At 37.2% G+C, this 27,453-nt stretch overlaps 1 protein-coding gene across 2 annotated transcripts in view; it reads left to right on the top strand.

Moving 5' to 3' along the window:
* The first annotated feature begins 6,103 nt into the window (after nt 1–6,103).
* LOC127422216 (multiple epidermal growth factor-like domains protein 9) overlaps nt 6,104–27,453 on the top strand; it is a 142,869-nt gene continuing 121,519 nt past the window's right edge. For both annotated transcript variants that reach the window (XM_051665560.1, XM_051665567.1), the window contains exon 1: nt 6,104–6,732. In XM_051665560.1, coding sequence (XP_051521520.1) covers nt 6,222–6,732 — 511 coding nt within the window. In that variant the 5' untranslated portion in view covers nt 6,104–6,221. The remainder of the gene's footprint in view (nt 6,733–27,453) is intronic.

The following is a 27,453-nucleotide window of genomic DNA, read 5'->3' on the forward strand; positions in this document are numbered from 1 at the left end:
TCGGGGGTATCAGCTTGAGCAAGTAAGTGTCTTTTAATGTCTCCAGAGCCCAAGGAGTTTGAATTCTTTGACATATTGTCCTCCTAGAACAGTTATGAAACAGAATGTATCAAATCTCACTGGTTAATATCATGAGACGTAACTTCTCAGCAGGTGCTAATTACTACTGTGTTGACTCATTTGTATGTACTGTATTTTCCCAAATGCAGATAGAGAAAAACAATTCAGAACGAAATCTCAGTATAGACTATTATTTCTTTAGATAGGGATAATTTTTATTATTAACAATTTTTTTTATTGATTCCATTCAATAAATTAAACTGAACAGAAAATGTGGAATCAAATTATATAAAATTAAAAGATTAAAACTAGCAAAGTGCACAGAGCTCGCCCTTCACACGTCCGATCCTAGCATGGCGTCACGTGACAGGGATAATTTTAAATAAAACTAAATTAAATTGAATTGACAAATTGAAAATGAAGTAGAAATAAAAACTAAATTAAAATTCAAAACATGATAACCTTGGTTGTAATAACTAACACAGCTTTCACTTTCTTTAGTCTATTTTTGAGTGGAGGGGAAAAATCAACAAATAATTGAAATGTCAACAGAACGCAATAAGAATTGTGTTGAAGGACAGTTTTTTCTTCATACACCTAAAGCATATGCTTTCATTCTGAAACCACTTTGAAGTTTGTTCAGCAGGATACTAAGTATATATGAAATGTAACAGAAGTGTTTTTGTTACATTTATATTGACAAACTGTTTTTATTAGTTGTGAAGTTTAAAATAAGCTTCAAATATTAATGTTGAGTTTACGGTTACAATTTTAATTCAAATTCATGAACAGATTCATTCGTACTCGGACTTGGCCTGTTATGGAATCGGTCTTGAGTCCGACTCGGCCCCTTTTGGACTTGGACTCGGACTCGATTGTTTAAAACTCAGACTTGACTAAGGTGGACTGGAACCCAACACTACTTTGCTGCTTTAGGTAAGACAGTGGTTAGTCTTCATTATTCATTTTGGCTGCCATGTCGATGGAAAAACAAATCATGCATATTCATGTTATTGATCCTTTTCTTTTTTCTTTTTTTTTCTTTTCTTCCCTTTTTCTCCCCAATTTGGAATGCCTAATTCCCAATGCACTCTGAAGTCCTCGTGGTGGCGTAGTGACTTGCCTCAATCAAGGTGGCGGAGGACGAATCTCAGCACAACTCACCACGCGCCCCACCGAGAGCGAACCACATTATAGCGACCACGAGGAGGTTACCCCATGTGACTCTACCCTCCCTAGCAACCGGGCCAATTTGGTTGCTTAGGAGACCTGGCTGGAGTCTCTCAGCACACCCTGAATTTGAACTCGTGACTCCAGGGGTGGTAGTCAGCATCTTTACTTGCTGAGCTATCCAGGCCCCCATGTTATTGATTCTTTATTATCAATATGATGTTTAGACCTACTTTCTAAATACCTGTTTGTTTACTATGTTGTTTTGACATGAGTGTTGTACAGTAGCTAGTATGACCTCTAATGTCTCTTTCTTGTATGAAATGCATGGTTTATTTTTATGGAATGCATAGCATAGCAGGAGAGAAAGTGGCTGTGAGAAAAAAGTAACGCAAAAGTAAAGTGATTTACTTTCCATAAAATTAACTTTTTAATTAATGAAGTTACTTTTTTTAAGGAGTAATGCAATATTCTAACGAGTAACTTTTAAAAGTAACGTTACCCATCACTGGTCTTGTTACCTTTTATATAGGCCTATTAATAAATGAATGTAGATATGCAAATAAGGTTTAACCTTTAAAATAAGGTTTTTGCAGTAATCAGCTGACCAGTTTGGTGAAGGAGCTCTTGTAGACAATAGGTGTGTTCAACTTGAACTGCATTTTGGTTTGCCGATCTGCGAGATTTGCCAGTTGCAGTCGGGGAAGGAGTTCAAAACAGAGCCATCAAGCTGGACACCTTCTGCTTCCCATCGTGTGCTGAACTCACGTTAGTCACGGAAGATCCTGTGATGTTTGCTTTCTTTATAGACCTTTTTCATGGACTGTGATGACGCATTTCCACCTTATTTAGCAGCGTAAATCTAGCAAACGTTTTTAGATTAGTAATTTTTTTAAATATTGAGTGTAAATGTATAACATCATGCTTTGTGTTATATTACCCTGTAATTAGTTTTTTAAAAACCACAGCTATGAGGGGGTTTCTATTACAACTGCTGAGAAAGTGACAGTAAATTTGGCATTTTCTCTCATCTGACTGTCATAATCCAATGCTCTATATTTTTTTTCTTCTTCTGGATTGAAAAGTAATAGTGGGATCACTTGCTGTTGAAGCAAATTGGTAAGTTAGTGAAAATAATATTTGCTGTGATCTCCCATTCACCGCTGTCGAAGCGGTGCACTTTACCCTGCAAACGTTTACTTCTGCATTCCAAAACCCAAATGGAAAAAAGGTCTATTGCAGACAAAGTGGAATTCAGATAGACAGATGTTTGAATTTTACTTAAAATAATCAGAAACATTGTTCATTTGAAAAGGTTTATGTGCTGCTTAATACAGTGCATGTTGTTTGTATAAGAAGAAAGTCCAATAAAAGCCTGTATTATTTTAATACCAATAACAGAGTCAGTATTTTTAATCATTTTGAATTTTTTATGAATAAACATAATATTACTATGACAAACATAATATAGCATGATATAAACATAATGTACTGTTATAAAAACACAGAGTTGTGAGTTTTTGCTGAACTGGAGGTGTCAGAATAAACACCATGTTAATGGCATACTACCACCACACTACTCTTATTTCTGCCATAGACAGAAACAGTAAGAGTAGTATGTGAAGTATGAAATTTCGAGAGCAGCCCATGAAACACGTGTAACCATTGTCATGTTGAGGTGCGTCCCAAACCACACTATTCTATGCCATTTTGTTGTGTGAGTAGTACGTTTACACTGAAAATGCAACACAAGGTGTACTTTAAGTACACGGATGATGCATTTTTTCAACCGTCAAAATGGAGTGTGGAATGTTAGGCTAACTTGAACACTTTAAGCACTCAGTGCATGCAGCTTGCCGTAGATAGCGGAAGGGGCGGAGTTACCTGGTTGCGCTGCTGATCTGACTAAACTGTTAGAAATAATGAAGAATGTTGCAGCTAACGAAACTGCAGTGGATACAGCACCTTACAATTGTGAGTTGAATGCTTTACCATCACCCCAAGCTGTTAAATATGTACGTTGTTTAATATAAAAGTATTGAACTGAGGTTGATTAACGCGCTTAAGCTAGCGGCAACGCATCACGTGCGCTTGAAACGTCACTTCCATCAGCTGTTAAACGGCGAATGTTTCCATGTAGTAAAAAACCGTTAATTGCTCCATTTGGGACGATACTACACTTTGAAAATTCATATACTACATGTCTGAGTGCATATTATATTTTGTAAGTACATAGTGTATAGTGTGTCATTTGGAACACTGCTAGAATCCACGTCTAAACTTTAGATTATTGTGATGCATCACCACTAGAGCACGCTATTGCTCTGTGGTTTACAGTACAGTACTTGTTCCTCTTGTGGAGATACTTGGAGCAGTAGAATAGCTCTCCAGTTCACGGGTTGCATTAGATTAGGACCTGTAAGGCAAGGCAGTTAGTGGACCTTTTAATTATTGTTAGTTCGTGCAACCTGTGTACTGCCTTATTTATGCATTTGAAAAAAAAAAAAAAATGCTGCAAAACTTGACCGTAATGAATACCGTGAAGACAGCTTAGTTTTAATCGATAGCTCCCTAAAAGCATAGTTTACGTTTTTATAATGTGGCTTTTATGCTTACTGTATGTTTATATATATATAACATAACATTAAATTGCATGACATTACACTGTTCTCTCTAAACAATTATATAATTGCTCTATATATATATATATATATATATACACACACACACACACACACACACACAGTGGTGTGAAAAAGTGTTTGCCCCCTTCCTAATTTCTTATTTTTTTGCATGTTTGTCACACTTAAATGTTTCAGATCATCAAACAAGTTTAAATATTAGTCAAAGATAACACAAGTAAACACAAAATGCAGTTTTTAAATGAAGGTTGTTATTATTAAGGGAAAACAAAATCCAAACCTACATGGCCCTGTGTGAAAAAGTGATTGCCCCCTAAACCTAATAACTGGTTGGGCCACCTTTAGCAGCAACAACTGCAATCAAGTGTTTGTGATAACTTGCAATGAGTCTTTTACAGCGCTGTGGAGGAATTTTGGCCCACTCATCTTTGCAGAATTGTTGTAATTCAGCCACATTGGAGGGTTTTCGAGCATGAACTGCCTTTTCAAGGTCATGCCACAGCATCTCAATAGGATTCAGGTCAGGACTTTGAATAGGCCACTCCAAAGTCTTCATTTTGTTTTTCTTCAGCCATTCAGAGGTGGACTTGCTGGTGTGTTTTGGATCATTGTCCTGCTGCAGAACCCAAGTTCGCTTCAGCTTGAGGTCACGAACTGATGGCCGGACATTCTCCTTCAGGATTTTTTGGTAGACAGCAGAATTCATGGTTCCATTTATCACAGCAAGTCTTCCAGGTCCTGAAGCAGCAAAACAGCCCCAGACCATTACACTACCACCACCATATTTTACTGTTAGTATGATGTTCTTTTTCTGAAATGCGGTGTTACTTTTACGCCAGATGTAATGGGACACACACCTTCCAAAAAGTTCAACTTTTGTCTCGTCAGTCCAGAGAGTATTTTCCCAAAAGTCTTGGGGATCATCAAGATGTTTTCTGGCAAAAATGAGATGAGCCTTAATGTTCTTTTTGCTCAGCAGTGGTTTTTGTCTTGGAACTCTGCCATGCAGGCCATTTTTGCCCAGTCTCTTTCTTATGGTGGAGTCATGAACACTGACCTTAACTGAGGCAAGTGAGGCCTGCAGTTCTTTGGATGTTGTTGTGGGGTCTTTTGTGACCTCTTGGATAAGTCATCGCTGCGCTCTTGGGGTAATTTTGGTCGGCCGGCCACTCCTGGGAAGGTTCACCACTGTTCCATGTTTTCGCCATTTGTGGACAATGGCTCTCACTGTGGTTCTCTGGAGTCCCAAAGCTTTAGAAATGGCTTTATAACCTTTTCCAGACTGATAAATCTCAATTACTTTCTTTCTCATTTGTTCCTGAATTTCTTTGGATCTCGGCATGATGTCTAGCTTTTGAAGATCTTTTGGTCTACTTCACTTTGTCCTATTTAAGTGATTTCTTGATTGAGAACAGGTGTGGCAGTAATCAGGCCTGGGTGTGGCTAGAGAAATTGAACTCAGGTGTGATAAACCACAGTTAAGTTATGTTTTAACAGGTGGGGCAAACACTTTTTCACACAGGGCCATGTAGGTTTGGATTTTGTTTTCCCTTAATAATAACAACCTTCATTTAAAAACTGCATTTTGTGTTTACCTGTGTTATCTTTGACTAATATTTAAACTTGTTTGATGATCTGAAACATTTAAGTGTGACAAACACTTTTTCACAACACTGTATATATTACATAACATTAAATTGCATGACATTACACTGTTCTCTCTAAACAATTATATAATTGCTCATATATATATATATATATATATATATATATATATATATATATATATATATATATATATATATATATATATTAAACAGTATAAATTATAGTAGCCTACATTTATATGTATAAATGGATACATTTTCTAAATTAATACATATATTTCTAATTAATGCATATATTTCTGCATAGATCCTTTCCGATGTCAAATCCGAAAGTTTGCTTACACTCGTTGAGAACTTTTCATCCTCATTTCTGGCTCTTATCTAGGCAGAATCCCACATCCCAGTTCACGCATCGCCTTCCTAGTCAGAAACACGCATCGCTTTCGTTCTTTTGTTACTTTTACAAGACAGTTCATTTGTCAGTCTTTGAGGCTCCTCCTTGGAGTCGTATGATTGGTGCAATGATACGCCAATCTTCATGGAACCTGTTTCCTGATTGGTGAGGGGAGTGGCTGTAGTAGGCGGGGTTTCCAACTGTCAGTCTTGCTGGAGTGAAGCCGTGCAGTTCACTGCGCGAGTGGACAAGTGGAAGTAGTGGGCTCAAACACGGATTTCGTTGAAAGAAATGTGTTTACTACTAAAGGATAAACTTTAAACGTTTCACATGGGGAGCTAAAAGCGTATGCGTTACAGTATGTTACTGGTTTCAATTTTGGAATTACTGTTGTTTGGATGCACAGCTGGCTTGTTTCGTTCCGCACACCGCGCGAGCGATGATGACAACTCAGGCGCGAGACTCCCGCGTGCTGTGTTGGAGGAGCCGCTGCAAGCGACCACCATCCCAAACCACTTACAGGAGGACGACGGGAACTACAGGTTTTCACCTTTCACCCCCAAAATGACTATCACAACCAAGGACTCTAGGACAACTGGTAAAACTAGCCAACTACAGCCCCTCTGGGTGACCACCACCACGGCTGCGCCTGTGACCAAAACAATAGACCCAACCTTTAAACGCAGTCGAGTCAAAGAAAACTCTACATTCACCACAGGACTAAACATTACAGTTAAGCCTACTTCCTCCTATCCAGTAAATCAGACACAAAACACACCACCACCTACACTGGATACTGCAAACAGTTCATGGACAGTGAGAAGCACCTCTAAGCCTCTTTTCCTGACTACTGAGAAAGGTAGGCTCAGTTCTCACAGTATGGAATCTTTCAGTGCCATGTGATGTGACGATGACCAGTGTTTGCAAGTTGTAACATGCAAGTCTTCCAAAAGTACATTCATATTGAACAGTAATGTATTCCTCCACCAGACACCAAAATGAGCATGCAACCCTGTGTGTCCTTGAATTTTTCTCTCTCCCTTGCCTCAACAAATAGAGGTTGAGGGGTTGCAAGGAAGGTCACAGGGTGCACTTTCAAACTGTTCATGCTAAAAAATATTTAGTTGTTATGACAACTGCTTTGTTGTGGCAGATCAGCAGTAAAGGTTTACAACAAACCTGTATTATCTTTGTTCAGATACACTCCTTTGTCTCCACTTGTGTTCTTTGTGGAAGCGCTGAATCTGATAATGGTCTGTTCAGCAGGGGGAAAAAATCAGTATCATAAAAATTATTTCAAATGTTTGACAGATACATCCTCTCCACGACCCTCAGTACTTTCCAACAGTGAAACTGGAGGACATAAGGGATCAGGCTAATAGCACAGAGAGGACCTGCCTAATTGCTTTAAAGTGATTAATCACCATCTGACTGCCAAAAGAGGAAAACAAACATAAATCTTAAACCTTCTACTCATTTGTCTTGAGTTGGGTGATGCCAAGCTGGCTTTGTGACCATGGGCATGGAATGATTCATTTCTGTTAAGGTGATATTATGTGTAGTATCAATCACCTTTATGTCTTTGAAATCAGATGAAAAGATTGACACATTTATCTGTCTGTTTCATAATCATTCATATTGTCAGTTTCTTGCAGTGGGAAAATTCTGTCATCATTTACTCACCCTCATGTTGTTCCAAACCCATATGACATTCTCTCTTTTGTGAAACACAAAAGGAGATGTTGGGCAGAATGACAGCCTCTGTCACTATTCACTTACATTGTATGGAGAAAAAAGGATGCTATGAAAGTGAATGGTGACTGAGGCTAACAAGAAAGAAAGTAAAACGGGACTGGAATGAGGGTGAACTGTCGCTTAAAATTTTCTCACCCTGAACTTTGACTTGTTTAGTTGCAGTAGTAGGACGAAATAAATAATAATACAAAAAAAAGACAACCAGCCGTGCAAGGTATAATCAAAGGTTCAGTTAAAGGGACAGTTAATTTGAAAATGAAAATTCTGCCATCAGTTACTCGCCCTCATGTTGTTCCAAACATATATGACTTTCTTTCTTTTATGGAACATGAACATTTTATTTTAGGCAGAATGTTAGGGACTGACAGTCTCAGTCACTATTCACTTTAATTGCATAATTTTCCCATACAATGTAAGTGAATGGTGACTGAGACCGAACATTATGGCTAACATCTCCTTTTCTGTTTAATGGAAGAAAAAGGTCAATAGGGGTTTGGAACAACATGAATGTGAGTAACTGATGGCAGAATTTTCATTTTTGGGTGATATACTAGTGTTCATTGGAAGCAATAATTCTGCAAGGAGACAGTTGTTTTGGGATTACTGTAAAAAAAAAAAAAAAAGAGAAACATCCTACACTCTAAACCCTAATAAGTTAGTAGATCTAAAATAAATAAATAAATTGAGGCAATCAGTTACATCAATTTTTTACATTTATAAACTCCCAAGTTTAAGTTTCAGGTTTTTATTTTGTTTTACACATGCATGCTAATTGCACTTAACTTGGAATATTAAGGAAGCAAACTCCTACATTTGAATGTCCCTTAACTTTAACTCTTTGGCTGAACTTAAAATTGCCATGTAAGCTCAACTTAAATACAGGGAACACAAGAAATAGGCTTGAATTAGTTAGTATAGTGAATGTTAGTATGCTGAATGCATGCTAATTGGAAACATACTTTGATTAGCATAGCAATTGCTTAACAAGTAAAGCAATATACTGTAGAACAATCTTAAATTGTACCTGTCCTCAACCTATAAACTCAAGCTCCACTATTCACCGTAATGCTAACCCCAAAAAACTTTAACATAACAAACTCTTCTAAATAACACAACACAACATTAAACAGTTACAAGTACCCCCCTTTACATTCATCTTGCACAAAGACACATTATATAACGCTTAATTTTAACATTTACTCTCCCTGTCGAGTGTCATGCAAAGCATGCTGGGAAATAGAAATCCCCTGCCCAGTTTCAGTTAAATTTAAGTTCCTGTAAATTTAAAGTTCCTTAAACTCATAACTATAAAACAGTTCGGGTTTCATAAAAGGTGTCAGTTGTGTGAACTCAAAAGAATTAGAAAGTTCTAAATAGTTAATTGGTTAATTTATTTGAACTAATTTTAATGATTTAATTTTTCCCTACTCAAAACAATTATTTTGAGCATGAGTGTTTACAGTGTATTCTGTGTAGCAGCCTGAAGGCAAATGTCAGTTTTTTTTTTTTTTTTTTTTTTTGGAATATGTTCTTGTTGTTTAGCCCTTAGCTGTTTACTGGAGGTCCTAAATCACTTCAGCAGAAAAACAGATATGCCAAATTAAACCCACTGATTCAGCTGCTAAAAATATGGTATGGTGTTTTTTTTTTTGTTTTTTTACTTGTCACCTTTGCATTGATTATACGACTTATGGTTAATATTCGAGAGGCTGACTATTGAACTTGTGGTGTTTGGCCTTTAGATTTTAGCATGGTGACTGAATTTAGTGTACTTGTTCCCACAGAGAACAATGACATGATCATTTCTGGGACAACAAGTTAGTAAAATAATGAGCATATAATATTGAGGATCTACTGAAGTCATTGTGATGTTCATTAAAGGTTTTGTTGTAATGCTTGCATAAGCGCCTCCAAATTGCTGCTCTTTTTGAACTATTTAATATTCATCAGTATTATAAGGACCCTAAAACATTAACCTCATTCTCTCACAACATGGTTTCAGAATCAGAAGTAACTGCTACACTTAAAAAGTTACTGTAAAAACAAAAGTTGTGATTAAAAAAGTTAAGTTGTCATATCCGACAACTTGTGTGTTTTGTTCTCAAAGAATTTGCGAGAATTTGCCTTTCCGTTTTCATGCTTAAATGTCAACCATCCAATTAAGGATAAATAAGGATTTACAAGAATGCACTTTACAAGCAGATTTCTGGATCAAATTATACTCATTAAATTAACACGTGTTATATTTGGGCCTATTGAAAAGGTGCAGATTTACCTGTTGATTCTGTCAGTCAAGTATTTTTCCTGACAGAATCTTCCATTTGACCTGTCCCACCTGCAGCGACTTCCATTAAGTGCATATGCTGTATGATGTTGTTGTTATTGTGATTGTGTTGATGAAGAGAAAATCATTTTACATTTTCATTTTCATTTATTTATTTAGCAGATGCTTTTATCCAAAGTGACTTACAAATGAGGAGTACAATAGAAGCGATTCATCCTAATGAGACCGTAATAAGTGCTGTAATACAAAGTTGCAAATAGCACAAGTAGAGAGGAAGGTGAGAGACAGTGGTGAACAAAAATGAATTGAGAATGTTATTTATTTTTTTTAGTGGGGAAGAAAGAAGACAGTTTTTGCATTTGTAGGACTGAGTCAAGTGCTCGCGAAAGAGATGCGTCTTTTAGATGTTTCTTGAAGGTGGCTAGAGAATCAGCTGCTCGGTTGAGGTCATTCCACCAGCGAGAAACATGAAGTGTAGGTCCGGGAAAGTAATTTTGTGCCTCTGTGAGATGTTCCCTTGAGGCGCCGCTCATCCACTGATCTTAAGCTTCTGGGGGGCACATAGATGGGGGGGGGGTGAATGATGTGTGTTCATGCTGTGCTGGTCAAGATTTACATTTACATACAGCCTAATGCAGACTGTGCATTGTGAAGACAGTTGGTTTATTGCTGAACTGACTGGTTGCATGTCAGTTGCAAGTGGAGTGCTAATGGTACACTTGTGTTGTTTTCTTTTTTTAATTTATTTTCCCAACAAATGAACTGTTAATGGCCACATAATTTACCTGTGATTCTGAAATACACTGTAGCACAAATTGCATGTCATATTGTGCTCTATGTGTGAGCAGCATATGGCTTATTAAAACACATTTAAAAAAAGGGCAGTGAAAGTCATTTCATAAATCCCCAGCACTACAGGACACTCAGAATCTCATATGATATTGTTTATCAGCTATCACTCTGTCCTTGCTCAGCAGTATCATGAACGGGTTTGCAGTAACATGAACCCAAATGGATTGCCACCAAGCATAGACGTTATTATTGACCTTCATAGTCTTTGATAAGTACACTGAGCACAACAGTAGGTTTCCGGAAGTTAAAATCCCATTCATATTCCTTATAGATATACATTTTGTGTACCCTCACAAATTACTTATGTATTAGCATTTATTTAGCAATCTACTTCTAAGCAATACTTATAAGTCAGTAGTTTTATATTGTTTTATTTATATAGTCTTGCTTTAGATTTTATTATGTTGTTCTATTTAGTTTATGTCTTTAAGGGTGTTTTAATTTGAAATGGGCTGCGTAGTTTGTTGCTACATTAAAAAAAGACTAATGCAGTTGTTGGCTATTTTTTTAAGACATTTGAAAGTTCAATAATTGAGGCATTTGAGATGCAGGATTGTTCTGTGGTCTGGGCTTCACTTTCACATTAAAATTGTGTTCACATCATGCCCTGCCCTGAATAGAACGGACTGTGTGTTTCCTGCTAGGGTTTGGCTGTTTGAGTCTTTTGACAAGTCTATTGACTTTAAACTTCAAACAATTTTTTTTTTTTTTTTCTTCTAGGCAAAACTTAGACATCTGACAGAAATCCCTGAAATGAATTAAAGCTGTAAAATCAAAGCTGTAAATTGTTTTTATCTCATTGCACAATTTTTGAAGTAAATCAAGATCATGATTATGTAGTAAGGTCTACCCTAAATATTGTGTTAATGTGAGTGTATTTTTCAGTGGTGAGTATTGTAACCAATCACAAACATGTCAGTTGTGTGCATTAATGCAATGGCAAATCAGAGGCATTTAAATTAGTCTATAGGCCTATCCACCTTGTTGATACTTGATACTTTGCTGATACTTTAGAGTAGGGCTGTCATGATTACTTGATTTAATTTGATTTTAAAAATGACTAATCGACAAATAGAAAATAAGGTGAACAAGGGTGCGAACACATAAGGACGAGATGTCAGCTGTGTAAGAGCACTTCACTTAGATTTGAAAAACAATGTAGGCTAGTTGTCTGTTGACCTGAAAAAACATAACATCCTTTCAGCAGTGCAACAGCACTACACTGCACTCCATTGTGTGTAAATTAATTACAATTTGAAAGTAAATTATATCTTCTTCCATCATCATAAAATCTAATTTACACGAGAAGTTTGTAATAATTCGCAATTCCTCACTTCCGATAAAATGTGTATAGTTTAATGCTTTTATCACAGGTAAAACTCAACGTAGGAACCCAGAGAACTTTATTTACTGAATAAATGCGCAGGTCTGTATGCTGTCAGTCAAATTTCAATGTGAGCTTGCCGTTAAAGCCACAAGGATGCACGTCTTTCTGCCCTGAAGGCATAATATGAAACAGGTTTACCTGAGGGAGTAACTGCTAGTCTTCGCATGTGAACTTTATTACACTGTTTACTCAAGACAGAACTGAATATCTAAATGCTTAAGGCCATTTTACACGATACATGGCAACCAACAAGCTTTTGCGATCTGGGCAGTATGTGGCACAAGTGCAACAATGCCTGAAACTGCTCCAGCTCAACGCAAAAGAGTGAAAACATGTATCTCTCAATGACGTGATAACTGTAAATAGCCTATTGTATTCTATGTTGCATGTAAGTGATAGTAAAAAAAAAAAAAAAACTAAATAAAATCACTTATATCTCCATGAAAGTTATTTATTTATTTTTTATTATCCCCTTTTTCTTAGATTTTTTAAAACCAAAAAACTTCCAAATAGCAGACACAGCTCCTCTCTCAGGTGCATCTCCAGTTTCTCTTTCTTCATCCTCCATCTCTCTTTTCTGTTTTTGAATGTACTGTAGTGATGGAGCGTCTCCCAGATGTTAACAGACTGTTATTTTATCTAGCTATGTAATTTGTAATTTCGGCAGTGTAATTTTGTAAATGTACAATTATTAGTGTTACAAATTGTTTGTTTCACAAATTATGTGCCATGGTGTTTGCCCTAACACACAACTAAAAGAGTTAGTTGTGGGTTATTAATTGTTGTGTTATAAAGTTATAACCATTAGTAAGAAGGGTATGCAGTTAATAGAGTTCCCCTCTCAATACACTATATAGCACTCTTCGTGGCGAACAATTTTGTATACTTTGTTGGCCATTGAATAGATACAGCAATTGTTTCAGCTATGCACCATTATGGCAGTATTTAAAAAATACATATCACACAGGAAATTAAAACCGGTATACCGGATAAACCGGTATACTGGTGTAGCACTACAATATTGTATTTCCATGGCCTGGAATGCATTTTAGCCAAACGTGACTCCACCTCGACAGCATTGTGCAATCTGAGATATTAAATAATTTTTCAGATTTCTCGATTAATCGTCAGAATTATCGTTAGATTACTTGATTACAAAAAAAATATAGATAGCCTTAGAGAGTCGCAATGACCATTCTTTGACAGTGCCTCTCCTGTCAAAGTTTATGGAGTGGGTAGATGACATTAAGTTATTAACGGAGGTTAGTTGTTATGACAACCAACAACTGCACAAGTTTAGCCTAAACTAATTTTTACTCTGACTAGCACTTCAAATAGTTGTTGTACTCTGTCTAGAAGGCTCAGATTGGTAGTTTCTTACGTAGACCAGAACCAGAAAACATTCCAGCGACAATTAAAATCATCATGGTGCTGGCGGCCCAGTGGTTTGTCAGGAAAACTGTAGAAACGGTACTGACAACTGGTACTAATTTGTTTCAAGAAGTGTGATCCACAGTTTTATCCACTTATTTTTTTTGTTTCACTTGTATCGCGGTAGCACATGTAAATTATAGCTAAAGAAACATCTCCTGACACTCAAAAAGTGAAAAGCACCACTGGTGATTCGGAATTATGGATTCGCTAGTTGTTGTGCTGCTCATCCAGAACTCTGCTCACATTTAGTGAGCTTGTGCTGAACTGAGCTCAAATAGTCAAAAACCTGAACAACTGTATAAACTTTCAGTGCCAGCTTCATTTATTATAATAGGATGGGAGCATTCTAGTATTTTCGCTTTGCTCACTTTCTGTGTAATTTATTCAAAATTTGAAAAAGCGTTTTGTTTTTCATGCTTCTAAAAGGGCCAAACTGAGGTTGACTGTTTAGGCACTCTCTTGATTTATTGATGTATTAATAGCAATAAATTATTTCAGTAACACTTTTTTTTGTAGCCTACCAACCATAGCCTTCCAAAGAATATGGAATGCTCTACACAATGTAAGTATTTTATGTAAATGCTGGTCATAGAATTTAATAACTTTGATTACAATATCAAGAGAAATAATCAACATAATTTTTCATCATAATCGTGCAGCCCTAATGGTGGTAAAAATTGCTTTTCTTCAAATATGCAAATGTAATAAAAGAGCAATTCATTCACTTTTCAAATGTGCTCTGAAGCATGTGATATGACAAATTCACACCTATTCTTTCTAGGAGTTTTATAAAAGCACTGTAGTGCTACTGCTTAGAATGCCTTTTTTAAAAGAGCTCTAAGCCTAAATACGCTAAATCCACTTCTTTTGTGTGGAGTAGTAGACATATCTAGACTCAGCACAGATTTATTTTGCTGGCTGACTAAACTCTCAGGAGCTCTAAAGCTGCAATGCCAGAATAACTGATAGCTGTCCCTCTGCCTGTGTTTCTCAGTATCCTCTCTCAGCATTAGAACACATTAGAAAGGGACTCAATGTACTTAAATGTGTTTCAGATGGGGCCATCTCAAGATCAGTGCTTCTAGAATGTCAAGTAAATTATATTGCTAAAACACAATAAGGGGGTCCCTGTTAGCCCCTGCTGGTAGATACAGGAACTACACCCTCAAATAATAGAAGTACACGTGTGCCAGCACTTTGACGGTCCAAAAGTCAAATTTAGGCAGCATAAAAATAATTCATGTGACTCCAGTCGATCAGTGAATGTCTTCTGAAGCGAATTGATAGGTTTATGTAAGAAGCAAGTTGAAAATTAAACATTTGTAACTTTAATTCGGCACTTTCATCCAGGGCTCTGATGCAGTTTGAAATTGCCGATCTCTCGCGTGACGTTTGTGCTTCTGTTGTAAATAAGCACCATTTCCGAATTCTCGTGTAAACCCTCAGACGCGCTTACGTAATGCTTCGCGTCAGCTACTGGCAGGAGCTAATTACGTTAATAACGTTTTAATGATCTATTTATTTTTTACACAAATGTATAGATTTGCTTCAGAAGACATTCATTGATCGACTGAAGTCGTGTGGATTACTTTTATGCTACCTAAATATGACTTTTGGACCGTCAAAGTGCTGGCACACGTGCACTTCCATTATAAGGAACTGACAGCTCTGTCTTCTTCTAAAATTCTTCATTTGTGTTCTGCTGAAGAAAGACAGTCATACACATCTGGGATGGCATCAGGGTAAGTAAATAATGAGAGAATTTTCATTTTTGGTTGAATTAACCCTTTAAGAGGTTGTTTCCCCACTGACGGCCATTCAAAAACAACCATTAATTCTGAAAAAATATTTGTTTTTACAAGAAGCCTTTGATAACAAACATTTCATTACATTGAACTACATCTTTTTCCAGTGACCTATTTATTTATTAATTTGGCCCGCTCCTAAAAGCATGAAATTATATTGTCTTTCCCCCGTCTCATTCTATTGACATCACATCTCATGCACAAGCTGAGCCTGAAAGCAACAAATGAGCCCTCACTCTTGTGAGGTTTGAAACAAACTTAACTTACACATCCTTTTTGACACACAGCAAGAGATGACGATAAAACACCTGTTTCCTACACTTTATATGCATATCTTATGTACAGTATTTGACAGTCTGAGTAATTAAAAAACAAATGAGAACTCTTGATTTTCAGTCTTGTGTCATAGTTATTTAAACAATATTGATTATAGCAATGTGTTAAAAACATAGTGAATTAATTTGTAATGCATGATTCATAAATCTGGAATGATTTATTTTTAAGAAAGCTTTTAATTGTGCTAATCGTTACTCAGGGTCTGGTGTAAAATTCTATTGGTAATTTATTTATAGTTATTTATTAAATGTATTTTGCCTAATTTGATCACCCAGGCTACATCCACATTACTGGAGCCTACCATTACAGCGCACACATTGTGTTATGAGCGTTGTGAGGATGTAACTTTTCTGCGTCTGCAGAGCAAGTCACATGACCACTGGTGCCAAGATCATGCTCACTTCCGGGCGAGTCAGGGGGACTCTGCACCAACTGATCACCGCAATAGAGATGAATGGGAATGCTAACTGAAAGCTCTCCAGGTATTTTAGAGCTCCTTGGTGCTTACAATGGAAGTAAATGGGGTCAATCCGTAAACTTTAAAATACTAGGCGTTTTGAAAGTATAGCCACAAGACGTAAACAATATGCGTGTTCAAATGATTTTAGTGTAATAAAATCAATTTCGTTTTTCTTTGTAAAGTTATATCCAATTTTACAGCTTCGTTGCCATGAGGGCGTAACACTGTAAACCTAGAACAGTAGTCTGCCAAAAAAGCGACAATTTAAACAACTTTACAGCTCAAATAATACACAAGTATTAGCTGAAGAATGAATGTAAGTGCTTTTATAAAATTAAGCTTCTTGGTTAATGCTACATTGTGCTGAAAGTAATGTGTTAATTCTGTGTCACGTCAACTCCAATAAGTATGTGACATTACATAGGATTATCATACATGTTTGTGGTCTTTAGCTGGAATATAAGTATTGCCTTTTATGCTTTCATGCATTTTTTTTTTTAAAGCTTTCTTATTGAGCATTATAGTTGTGTTCTCACTGAATGTTTGACAGTATGACAGTCATGTTTTCATGTTTTCTGCTTCCCTCTGTGAGATGAAGCCTAAGATCATACTCTCAGCAGTGTCACACAATCTGGTTTGTGAGTGGCAACGCAAGGTGATGATGGTCCCATCACCCGTAACACCATGCTACTCGCCCTGAGTGTCAGCATTCTGTTCTAGAGGCCTATATACACTCATTGGCCCATGATACATAAGTGTCCTATAACATTTTTATGTAACAATGCTAAACCCACTGAATCTGATCATGGACAATTGCCCAAACATGCAGACCATTATGTCTGACATCCCTAAATATCAATAGATCTTAGATTCACCATTTTACACTCTACTTCTGATGACAAATGTTGTTACTATTCACCTTGGAGGAACTTAAAATCTTTAAAACCAGGTATTGCTCTTCAAAACACATTTTGGCAACCAGGGTCCTTGCACATATTCACACAACTTTTGGAGACAGTGCAGAAATGTTTCTGAAGTAGTCTGAGTGAAAATGGCTAACAGTAGTCTAGGCTGAATGATTAATCGAATGTTATATTTACCATGCTCTAGATTCACTGATTGTACATTTGTGTAATTTTAAAAATGGACAGAAGAATGAATGAGAGCATTTTTTTTTTCTTTAAAAGGTCATTGTCAACTCAAATGCAAACAAAGGTCTTCCTTCATTGTTCTGCCAAAATAAAAGCTTTCATTTATTTATTTTAATTAAGGCTTTTTTATTTATTTATAATAAATATTTTATTTATTTTCAAGCAATGCTGCATGAAAGCTAAAAAAATGATCACATAAAATTGGTACTGTTATGATAATAATACTTGTAATTATAGTTGTTGTATTTGTTGTTATAATACAAAAATACATTTCTGAAAAAATTTCTTAACATATTTTTGGGTTTAAAAAAATAGGGATGAAAACTGGAGGTGTGAAGCTGATGTAAATCTTTTTTTTTTTTTTTTCTCCTCGATGTTTCACTGTATTTTTGATTTATTAAGTCTGGTTCTTTTAAAAAGGACTCAAGTGTAAACACCCTTTCTTAAACAGTATTTCTATTGGCAGAAGAGCATTTTTGCCCATCCAAATTGCAATATTTTTCAAAATTATTTCAATTTATTTTAGTAGACTCTAACCTAACTGTTAATTTTACAGGTATATTTTTATTTGCCTGCTTTTTACCTTTTTTTTCTTTGAGGACTTAGATTTTAAGCACAGGAAGAGGTGTGTGAATTAGCATGACTGATGGCTTCCTTCACAATCTCTTTGTCAGCTCATCGATCAAGGCTTTGCTGCATTAGCTGACAGCTTTCATTTACTATAACAGCCTGGAGCCAACCTGAAGTCTGCCATGGTGCCTGTAGGGTAGGGCTGAAAAGATTAGTCGATGTTATCGACAACGTCGACGATAAATAATTGTCTACAAAAATGTTCTTTGTTGTATAGTCGTGTGATCTCATTTAACGTAACATGAGATTACATTAAACTCTAATGATGGCGCACGAGAGCAGCACTGCAGTTTGTGCCTGACTGAGGAGAGGAAAAATTACACAGCACACTCCAGATGCACTCTAAACTTTCCAAACAGCTTCAGGTAATGTAGATCGCAAAGTATGTAATGAATTATAATGCAAAAATATCAAATAAGCAAATACAGAAGCACTCCTGTTGTGGAATAAGCAGAGCCAGAGCTTTTTAAAGGAAACGCCCCTTATAGCTTTATTAAAGTTCAAATAATACAGAAGCAGATCATGTAAATAATTACAAATTGCAAAACTGGCTTTTCTTTGTGCGGTCAGCGCCTCTTCTATGAGTTGCGTGAATGTCCCGATCTAAGGGGGAGAGATTGAAACTGCACCCGGCTGATGCGCACTCAGTCGCGGGGACACTCATCCCTCGAGCGCGCATGCCTAATGCAGCTAGATTATAACGTGATGGCTTACGACGTATTGAATCATAATATATGTGTCACTGTGCATTTCTTATCATGAAGAAAATTGGCAATACACAGCTTTTTTTAATACGAGAGAGTTTTTTTTTTTTTTTTTTTTGTGAGTTAAAGATGGATTGAAGTGAACAGAAAGGTGAGAGAGGGTAGTCTTCGCCCCATTATACACTGCAACAAAATAAGTTTTTGTTTTGGCTTGTTTTCCAATATAAAATTAAATCTAAAACTCCTTTTAAAACAACATACAGTTTCTATAGCAGCTATACTGCAGAAGAAAAAATTAAAGTCTATAATATAGTCTTATATTGGACTATATATATTAGTCTTAGTCTATTTTTTAATGAAAGATCAAAAGGATAAACAATGCAGATTTTTTTTCACAGCCTTCTTTGCTCATATTTACCAAGGGTGCCAATATTTTTGGCCACCACTGTATTTGGAGCTGGAATTTTCGAGAAGGTGCCGAAGGTGGATTTAAGTCAATGCACCCAGCCCTGGATGATATGTAGCCCTTAAACCAATAACAGATGTTTTAATCCTTCAATTCAATGAGAACAAATGTGTGACCTTTACATGTTTTTGTGAAGAAAGCAGATATGTTGTTGTTAGGTGTCTGTGCTAACCTCATTTACTGTATTACCCAAGGATACTCAATAATGAAGGATCACCTTGTCACCTTGCCGTACCAGAAACACTCCAAGTCTTGTCTCAGCATGTTTATGTTTGTGTTAGAGCACAACCAGACAAGCAAAAATGTATGAATAGGCCGAAACCTTGAATATTAGTCACTGCCATCCCCAGCATCCATGAATCATGCTGACCATCTCACAGTCACTGTATTTCACAAAAAGATGCATATATTTTGATTTAAGGATATCTGCTCTCACAGGACCATGGGAAACAGGCTAGCAGTGTTTTTTGTGTCTTGTAAGATGATACAAGACAGATTAGATAGATATTTGTAATTGTTCCATTAAGGGATGAGTAAAATGTTTTTGTGACTGTGTCTGGCAGAGCTGGCCTATTGTGTAATCTGATCTTTAGCAAGGTCACCTCTGATTCAGATCAGATAGCCCCCAGTCAGCTATGGGAACTGTTCATGCTGTGAGCTTCTGCTAAATATATCGCAGTGCTCTATTTCTCTCACTGCTTCAGTGTGTTTGTGTGTGTGTGTGTGTGTGTGTGTGTGTGTGTGTGTGTGTGTGTGTGTGTGTGTGTGTGTGTGTGTGTGGTTTTGTTTTTTATGTGTTCACACTCGGGTCCAGTGGGAGGTCACTGTAAAACAGTGGCACTGCAGGTACTATATCCGCCCCTCTGGATTTGTGCATGCAATATATGCTAAACTGGTAGTTCCACCTAGAGTTGTTCACATATCAAATATCACATATCGTGTCCCATTATTTTAAAGAACATTAAAATGTAGATGTTTTAGATGCTGTAACTGTTTTTAGTCAATTTAAATGGGCCTGCAGTGTGACAAATGGATTTTTCTAAGTACAAGATTCCATGGTGTCTAATTCAGAATCAGAATTAGCTTTATTGCCAAGTATGCTTACACATACAATGTGTACAATGTGCATTGTGTGTGTCTTGGTGACAGAAGCTTCCAGTGCACAAAAAATACAAGACAGAGATAATAAAAAAAATAGAATAAAAATAAAAAGCGATTAGAAAAAATAAGTATATATAGAAATACACAAGACCAATATATACACTACCGTTCAAAAGTTTAGGGTCACTTACTTATCCTTAAATTTGTTTTTTTTTTTTTTTTTTTTTTTTTTTACATTTATGAATAATAGTAAAGTCATCACAACTATGGAATAATAGAAATGGAACTATGGGAATTATGTTGTGACTAAAAAAATCCAAAATAAATCAAAATTATGTTATATTTTAGCATCTTCAAAGTGGCCACACTTTGCCTAGATTTTGCAGAAATGTACTCAACCTACTTCTTGAGGTATCACCCTGGCATACTGGGATTTTAATACAATTTTAGTTTGTAATGAAATAATTTAATATGTCGGCACAATTATATTTTTGTCTACAAAACCAATTTCAAACATTTAAGCATATGCCTTCAGATCAAAAGGTTTTTAAGATCATGGGAAACATTTCAGGCAAGTGACCCCAAACTTTTGAATGGTAGTGTATAATATGTATGTACAAATACAAATCTGTTATATACAGACAGTGCAAGGGAATGTAATGGCAGACGAGGTAGGATATGTTGGATAAATATAAATAGACTAAGCTGTGTATTGCACATAATTATTGCTCAATGGGGCAGTTTTAACTGTTCATGAGATGGATAGCCTGAGGGAAAAAAAACTGTTCTTGTGCCTGACGGTTCTCTTGCTCAGTGCTCTGAAGCGTCGGCCAGAAGGCAACAGTTCAGAAAGGTAGTGGGCTTGGTGAGTGGGGTCCAGAGTGATTTTTCCAGCCCTTTTCCTCACTCTGGAAGTGTACAGTTCTTGAAGAGAGGGCAGGGGCAACCAGTAATCTGCTCAGCAGTCCGAACTGTCCTTTGTAGTCTTCTGATGTCCGATTTCGTAGCTGAACCAAACCAGACAGTTATTGAAGTGCAGAGGATAGACTCGATGACTGCTGAGTAAAACTGTATCAGCAGCGCCTGTGGCAGGTTGAACTTCCTCAACTGGCGAAGGAAGTACAACCTCTGCTGGGCCTTTTTCACAATGGAGTCAATGTGTGTCTCCCACTTCAGGTCCTGTTAGATGTCAGAGCCCAAGAACCTGAATGATTTCTCTGCTGCCACAGTGCTGTTCAGAATGGTGAGCGGGGTCAGTGTTGGGGTGTTCCTCATAAAGTTCACAATCATCTCAACTGTTTTGAGCGTGTTCAGCTCCAGGTTGTTTTGACTGCACCAGACAGCCAGCTGTTCAACCTCCCTTCTGTATGCAGACTCATCATCATCCTGGATGAGGCAGATGACAGTAGTGTCGTCTGCAAACTTCAGGAGCTTGACAGAGGGGTCCTTGGCGGTGCATTCATTGGTGTGCAGGGAAAAGAGTAGTGGGGAGCGCACACATCCCTGGGGGGCACCAGTGCTGATCGTACAGGTGCGGGAATTGAATTCCCCCAGTCTCACTAACTGCTGGTGATCCACTGACAGATAGAAGTGGGAACAGAGAGTTGGTTTAATTTAGTCAGGAGAATAGCTGGGATGATTATTGATAATTAAAATGAGATAGGCTTGGGATAGATGCCTTTTTCACACATCGATAATCTGAAGATTTTCTCGATGTATATTTTTCAGATATAAATTGGGCTGATCCTTGCACAATAGTCTTTTCAAACATATTTCTCAACACATCTTTAGTAAAGTGTGAGCAGCGGGGTAAATTAAAAGGAGTTTCACACCGGACACGTTTGGCAGACAACATGGCATGTTCTAAAATACGAAACAATTATTTTCTGTAAAAGTACGCACATTCTGCAGTGCCACAGAGTGCAACTGGCATAGTTTTCCAATAAATTCAACCCACATCATTATCAAAGGACAAAGATTATTTACTCTTGCCATCGCTGGATGATATATTGTGTATATGTATCTTTCATAGAGCCTGCACAATGTATTTTCAGTTACAAGTATGTCTTTTTGTGGTTTGACAGCTTGAATGAAACCTGTTCAAAGATACAAACAGAGAAATTGCATAATAAACATCACCATTTCTAATCGTTGTGTTTGCACAGTTACACCAGTTTCATACAATAACATGCAAAATCATCAACGTCACTTGTACATTCTTGAAGTACAAAAACCTTTGTAACTTTGGACTGCCGTCTTATGTGCTGCATCTGCTCGTTGTGTGTGTGTGTAATACCAGGACTGGCTTCAGTAAATGTTATATCAATCTCTTGTGGTCTCCCAGTGCTATTACACCAGATTGTTAAACAGAGGCCAACTGAGTGAATTGGAAAGCACTCAAATTAGGCTTCTAATTTAAATGTTGGCTAATTTTAATATATTGATGCCTCAAAAATCTATCAATAAAATAGCATGCTTATCAATAATCAATATATCGATATTTTATGACATCCCTAATATGAGGTTATTATAATTATAAAAGAATAAAAAAAAAATACTGTTTAATATAGTCGTCATTTTTATTTGTATAGCGCCTTTCACAACACACATCGTTTCAAAGCAGCTTTACAGAAGATAATATACAGTTGTGCTCAAAAGTTTGCATACCCTGGCAGAAATTGTGAAATTTTGGCATTGATTTTGAAAATATGACTGATCATGCAAAAAAACTGTCTTTTATTTAAGGATAGTGATCATATGAAGCCATTTATTATCACATAGTTGTTTGGCTCCTTTTTAAATCCTAATGATAACAGAAATCACCCAAATGGCCCTGATCAGAAGTTTACATACCCTTGAATGTTTGGCCTTGTTACAGACACACAAGGTGACACACACAGGTTTAAATGGCAATTAAAGGTTAATTTCCCACACCTGTGGCTTTTTAAATAGCAATTAGTGTCTGTGTATAAATAGTCAATGAGTTTGTTAGCACTCACATGGATGCACTGAGCCATGGGGAGCAGAAAAGACCTGCGTAACAAGGTAACGGAACTAGGGCTGGGACGATTCATCGACGTAAACGACGTCATCAATTACAGAAATACGTCGATTTACATAACATGCATCGGCACGTCGCAATGGAGTAATTAAAATGTCAGCGCCCGGTTTAAGTTTGTATTCCCCCGAAGAACAAGCTGCAGCTAAAAAAAACTCGCCCACGGTCATCTAAAGCGTGGGAGTATTTTAGTCAGAGACCCAACAATGTGGTGCTGTGTAAGCTATGCAAATTAGAAATGGCTTTTCACAGCAGTACAACCGCCATGAACAAACACTTGAAGCGAAAGCATCCCAGAGCGCTTTGTCAAGACGGCATCAAGGCAGCACCGTAAGTCCTGTTTACTTTTTATCCCCACCCAAGCATGACATATTAGTATTACAACACGTGTTTCTGTTAGTAGTAGTCACTTTAAATTGATTTTCTAAATGTTTCCTCATCGCCCCCATGTTAAAAGTAATTTCTGCACCGCTGCTAACGTAGGGTTACCATACGTCCTCTTTTTCCCGGACATGTCCTCTTTTTCGGACCTTAAAAAAGCGTCTGTCTGGGATTTCTAAATTTGCGAAAATGTCCAGGAATCAGCTTTAGTTGCATTATGATGTGCATCTGGTCTAATACTTCATTGTGTGTGCGTGCATATTTGCATTGCTTTAACCCTTCTTTGTAAGTCCCGCCTTCTCGCACACAAATTGGTCAGTTATAAGAGGCTTGCAGCAACTATTGGCCAAATTCCTGCCTGTCAATCTCTTCACGAACACGCGAATCGCTGTTGTGTTCGGAATCAAACAGTTGCTTGACAGTAGCAGCAAATGACAGTTGAGTGGAAACACTGCCCAAACGAAAGTGTAAATTTACAGAAGATTTGCAAAAAAATTCCCATGCTTTCGTCCAGGTCGAGATCCGTGGGAAGCAGAATGTATGACATGTAAAGCTGGCACTTACGTGTCAGTTGCTAATAAAGGTGCAAGTGATTTAGAAGCACACATTAGCTCTGCGAAGCATAAAGGGTCAACAAAAGGTGAAAGTTCATCAGGTAAATTAACGGACTACTTTCTGCGACCAGGTAAAATTATTATCACATTGCTTCATTTTCCATGGCCATTCAAAATAATAGTAATAGTTAATGAAGGTACACTCATGGCATCAAATATTTTATTTTAGTACATGGACATTCAAAAGAATGTTGGAAATTATTTATTTATTTATTTATTTATATATATATTTATGTTATGCTAATAGAGTGTCTTTTTCACTATATTAAAGTTTGCATTCATAGTAACACTGTTTATTTGTTGCAGAATAATGCCCTGCAGTGCACACTTTGTTTCTTGTACATTTGTTTGTGTTTAAGAGAAGATGATTTAATAAAATATTGAAATATTAATGAGACAAGTTTTGTATATTTATTTTGGGTTAATTGTTATATTAATCAAGTAACAATTATAAAAAATCTTTAGAATAATCGGTAAATTAGTCGTTAGATTAATCGACTAATCTGAAAAAGAATCGTTAGATTAATCGATTAAAAAATATAATCATTAGGTGCAGCCCTAAATGGAACTTTTTAAAGATGGAAAAGGATATAAAAAGATACCCAAAGCCTTGAAAATGCCAGTCAGTACTGTTCAATCCCTTATAATGAAGTGGAAAATTGGGGGTTCTCTTGATACCAAGCCAAGATCAGGTAGACCAAGAAAGATTTCAGCCACAACTGCCAGAAGAATTGTTCGGGATACAAAGAAAAACCCACAGGTAACCCACAGGAGAAATACAGGCTGCTCTGGAAAAAGATGGTGTGGTTGTTTCAAGGAGCACAATACGACTATACTTGAACAAAAATGAGCTGCATGGTCGAGTTGCCAGAAAGAAGCCTTTACTGCTCCAATGCCACAAAAAAGCCCGGTTACAAAATGCCCGACAACACCTTGACACGCCTCACAGCTTCTGGCACACTTTAATTTGGAGTGATGAGACCAAAATAGAGCTTTATGGTCACAACCATAAGCGCTATGTTTGGAGAGGGGTCAACAAGGCCAATAGTGAAAAGAATACCATCCCCACTGTGAAGCATGGTGGTGGCTCACTGATGTTTTGGAGGTGTGTGAGCTCTAAAGGCACAGGGAATCTTGTGAAAATTGATGGCAAGATGAATGCAGCATGTTATCAGAAAATACTGGCAGACAATTTGCATTCTTCTGCACGAAAGCTGCGCATGGGACGCTCTTGGACTTTCCAGCACAACACTGGCCCTAAGCACAAGGCCAAGTTGACCCCCCAGTGGTTACAGCAGAAAAAGGTGAAGGTTCTGGAGTGGCCATCACAGTCTCCTGACCTTAATATCATCGAGCCACTCTGGGGAGATTTCAAACGTGCGGTTCATGCAAGACGACCAAAGACTTTGCTTGACCTGGAGGCATTTTGCCAAGACGAATGGGCAGCTATACCACCTGCAAGAATTTGGGGCCTCATAGACAACTATTACAAAAGACTGCACGCTGTCATTGATGCTAAAGTGGGCAATACACAGTATTAAGAACTAAGGGTATGCAGACTTTTGAACAGGGGTCATTTCATTTTTTCCTTTGTTGCCATGTTTTGTTTTATGATTGTGCCATTCTGTTATAACTTACAGTTGAATATGAATCCCATAAGAAATAAAAGAAATGTGTTTTGCCTGCTCACTCGTGTTTTCTTTTAAAATGGTACATGTATTACATATTCTCCAAGGGTATGTAAACTTTTGAGCACAACTGTATGTATGCGTGTATGTGTATGTATATATGTGTGTGTGTGTGTGTGTGTATGATTATATAGTTTTAAATAGAGTATAGCATGTCATACCACAGGACATGCCAACTTTCCAAAAGTATTTCATGTCAACTGCCATTACTCTGTCTTGGAAACACATTGTCATTTCAGCCCATCAAAATTTGGTTCTTGAAATCCCTCAGATGCAGTGCATTTATGCTCTAAACACAGCATGTATGTGATGTAGTTTCTCATCAGATAAGCTCTTGGGTTGCTACACAGCACACTAATATTGCAGCACACTCAGTTGAATGATGCATTAATGAGCCCTCTTTGTTATGCTCATTTTCAGCTTCTGGGAGCAAATAATTTTGCTGACAGCCTCTTGGTGACCTTTGTAATATTGCTGATTGTATTCAGTGTAGCCTATAAGGTTTCTGCTGCTATAGGTCTGGAGTTACTGAGCATACTGTTTTTTTATAAACATCTTTCATTGCAATGAAGGACCTGTGTCTTTTCTCAAGCATATTGGAGTTGTAGTGTTTTCTCGATCTTGCAGACTGATCAGAGGTATTGCTGTAGACAGGAGAGAACAGTTTGTACTGGTAGAATTGATAACAGGACTGTCTGGACTCAAGTCGTCTCTAAATACAACAAAACATCCAAGAGTCCTTGAAGCCAATAGCCAAATACAGACTGTTTTCAGCAAGCTGGCGTACCAGCGTTCCCTATTTCAGCACTTTCCCATACCCTTCAGGTTAGTACACCCTTGAAGATACAGCTGCCCCACTGGCAATGAAATGTGCACTTTCCACATCATTTCCATTAGGTGTAATAGCTGATTCGTAATGTTTTTGTTTGTCTCAAACAATTTCTTTAAAAGAATTCAGCCACATATTTTCTGTCCCCATGCTATTTTCCTACTGTGAAAGTGGCATCCTGCAGCTCTGAATAAATTCATACTTTTCATGTGCCACATTCAGATGAAACTATTTCTGTGTGGAAAGGGGTCAAATGAGATTGTGCTCCTCCACAACCACTTGCTGACAACATCACCTGCTCAAGGTCATACTGTAAGCAATAGTATGGTGATGTAAGTGATTTAATTTTATTTTTTTTTTTTTAATTACATGGAGAAAGCGCCCTTAGTACCTGTCAAATAATATTACACCTGTCTCTGGAACAGCACTGTGCTCGATAAACAGTGGGGTAAAAGATGTCCAGGGACCGCAGTCAGATCCTTTGCTTCTGCTTGTCAAACATTGTGCCCCTTCCCAGGGCAGCCAAATACATAATTGAATAAGTGCCTGTATGGTGTCCTGCTCCCGTGGAATGCTCAGGGTCAAATGGCAAAAGCCTCAGGAGGATGCTTGCCCCACCATCTGCTCCAAAACAAGTCTCCAAGT

The sequence above is a fragment of the Myxocyprinus asiaticus genome, chromosome 3 (assembly GCF_019703515.2).
Source record: "Myxocyprinus asiaticus isolate MX2 ecotype Aquarium Trade chromosome 3, UBuf_Myxa_2, whole genome shotgun sequence".
Classification (NCBI taxonomy): domain Eukaryota; kingdom Metazoa; phylum Chordata; class Actinopteri; order Cypriniformes; family Catostomidae; genus Myxocyprinus; species Myxocyprinus asiaticus.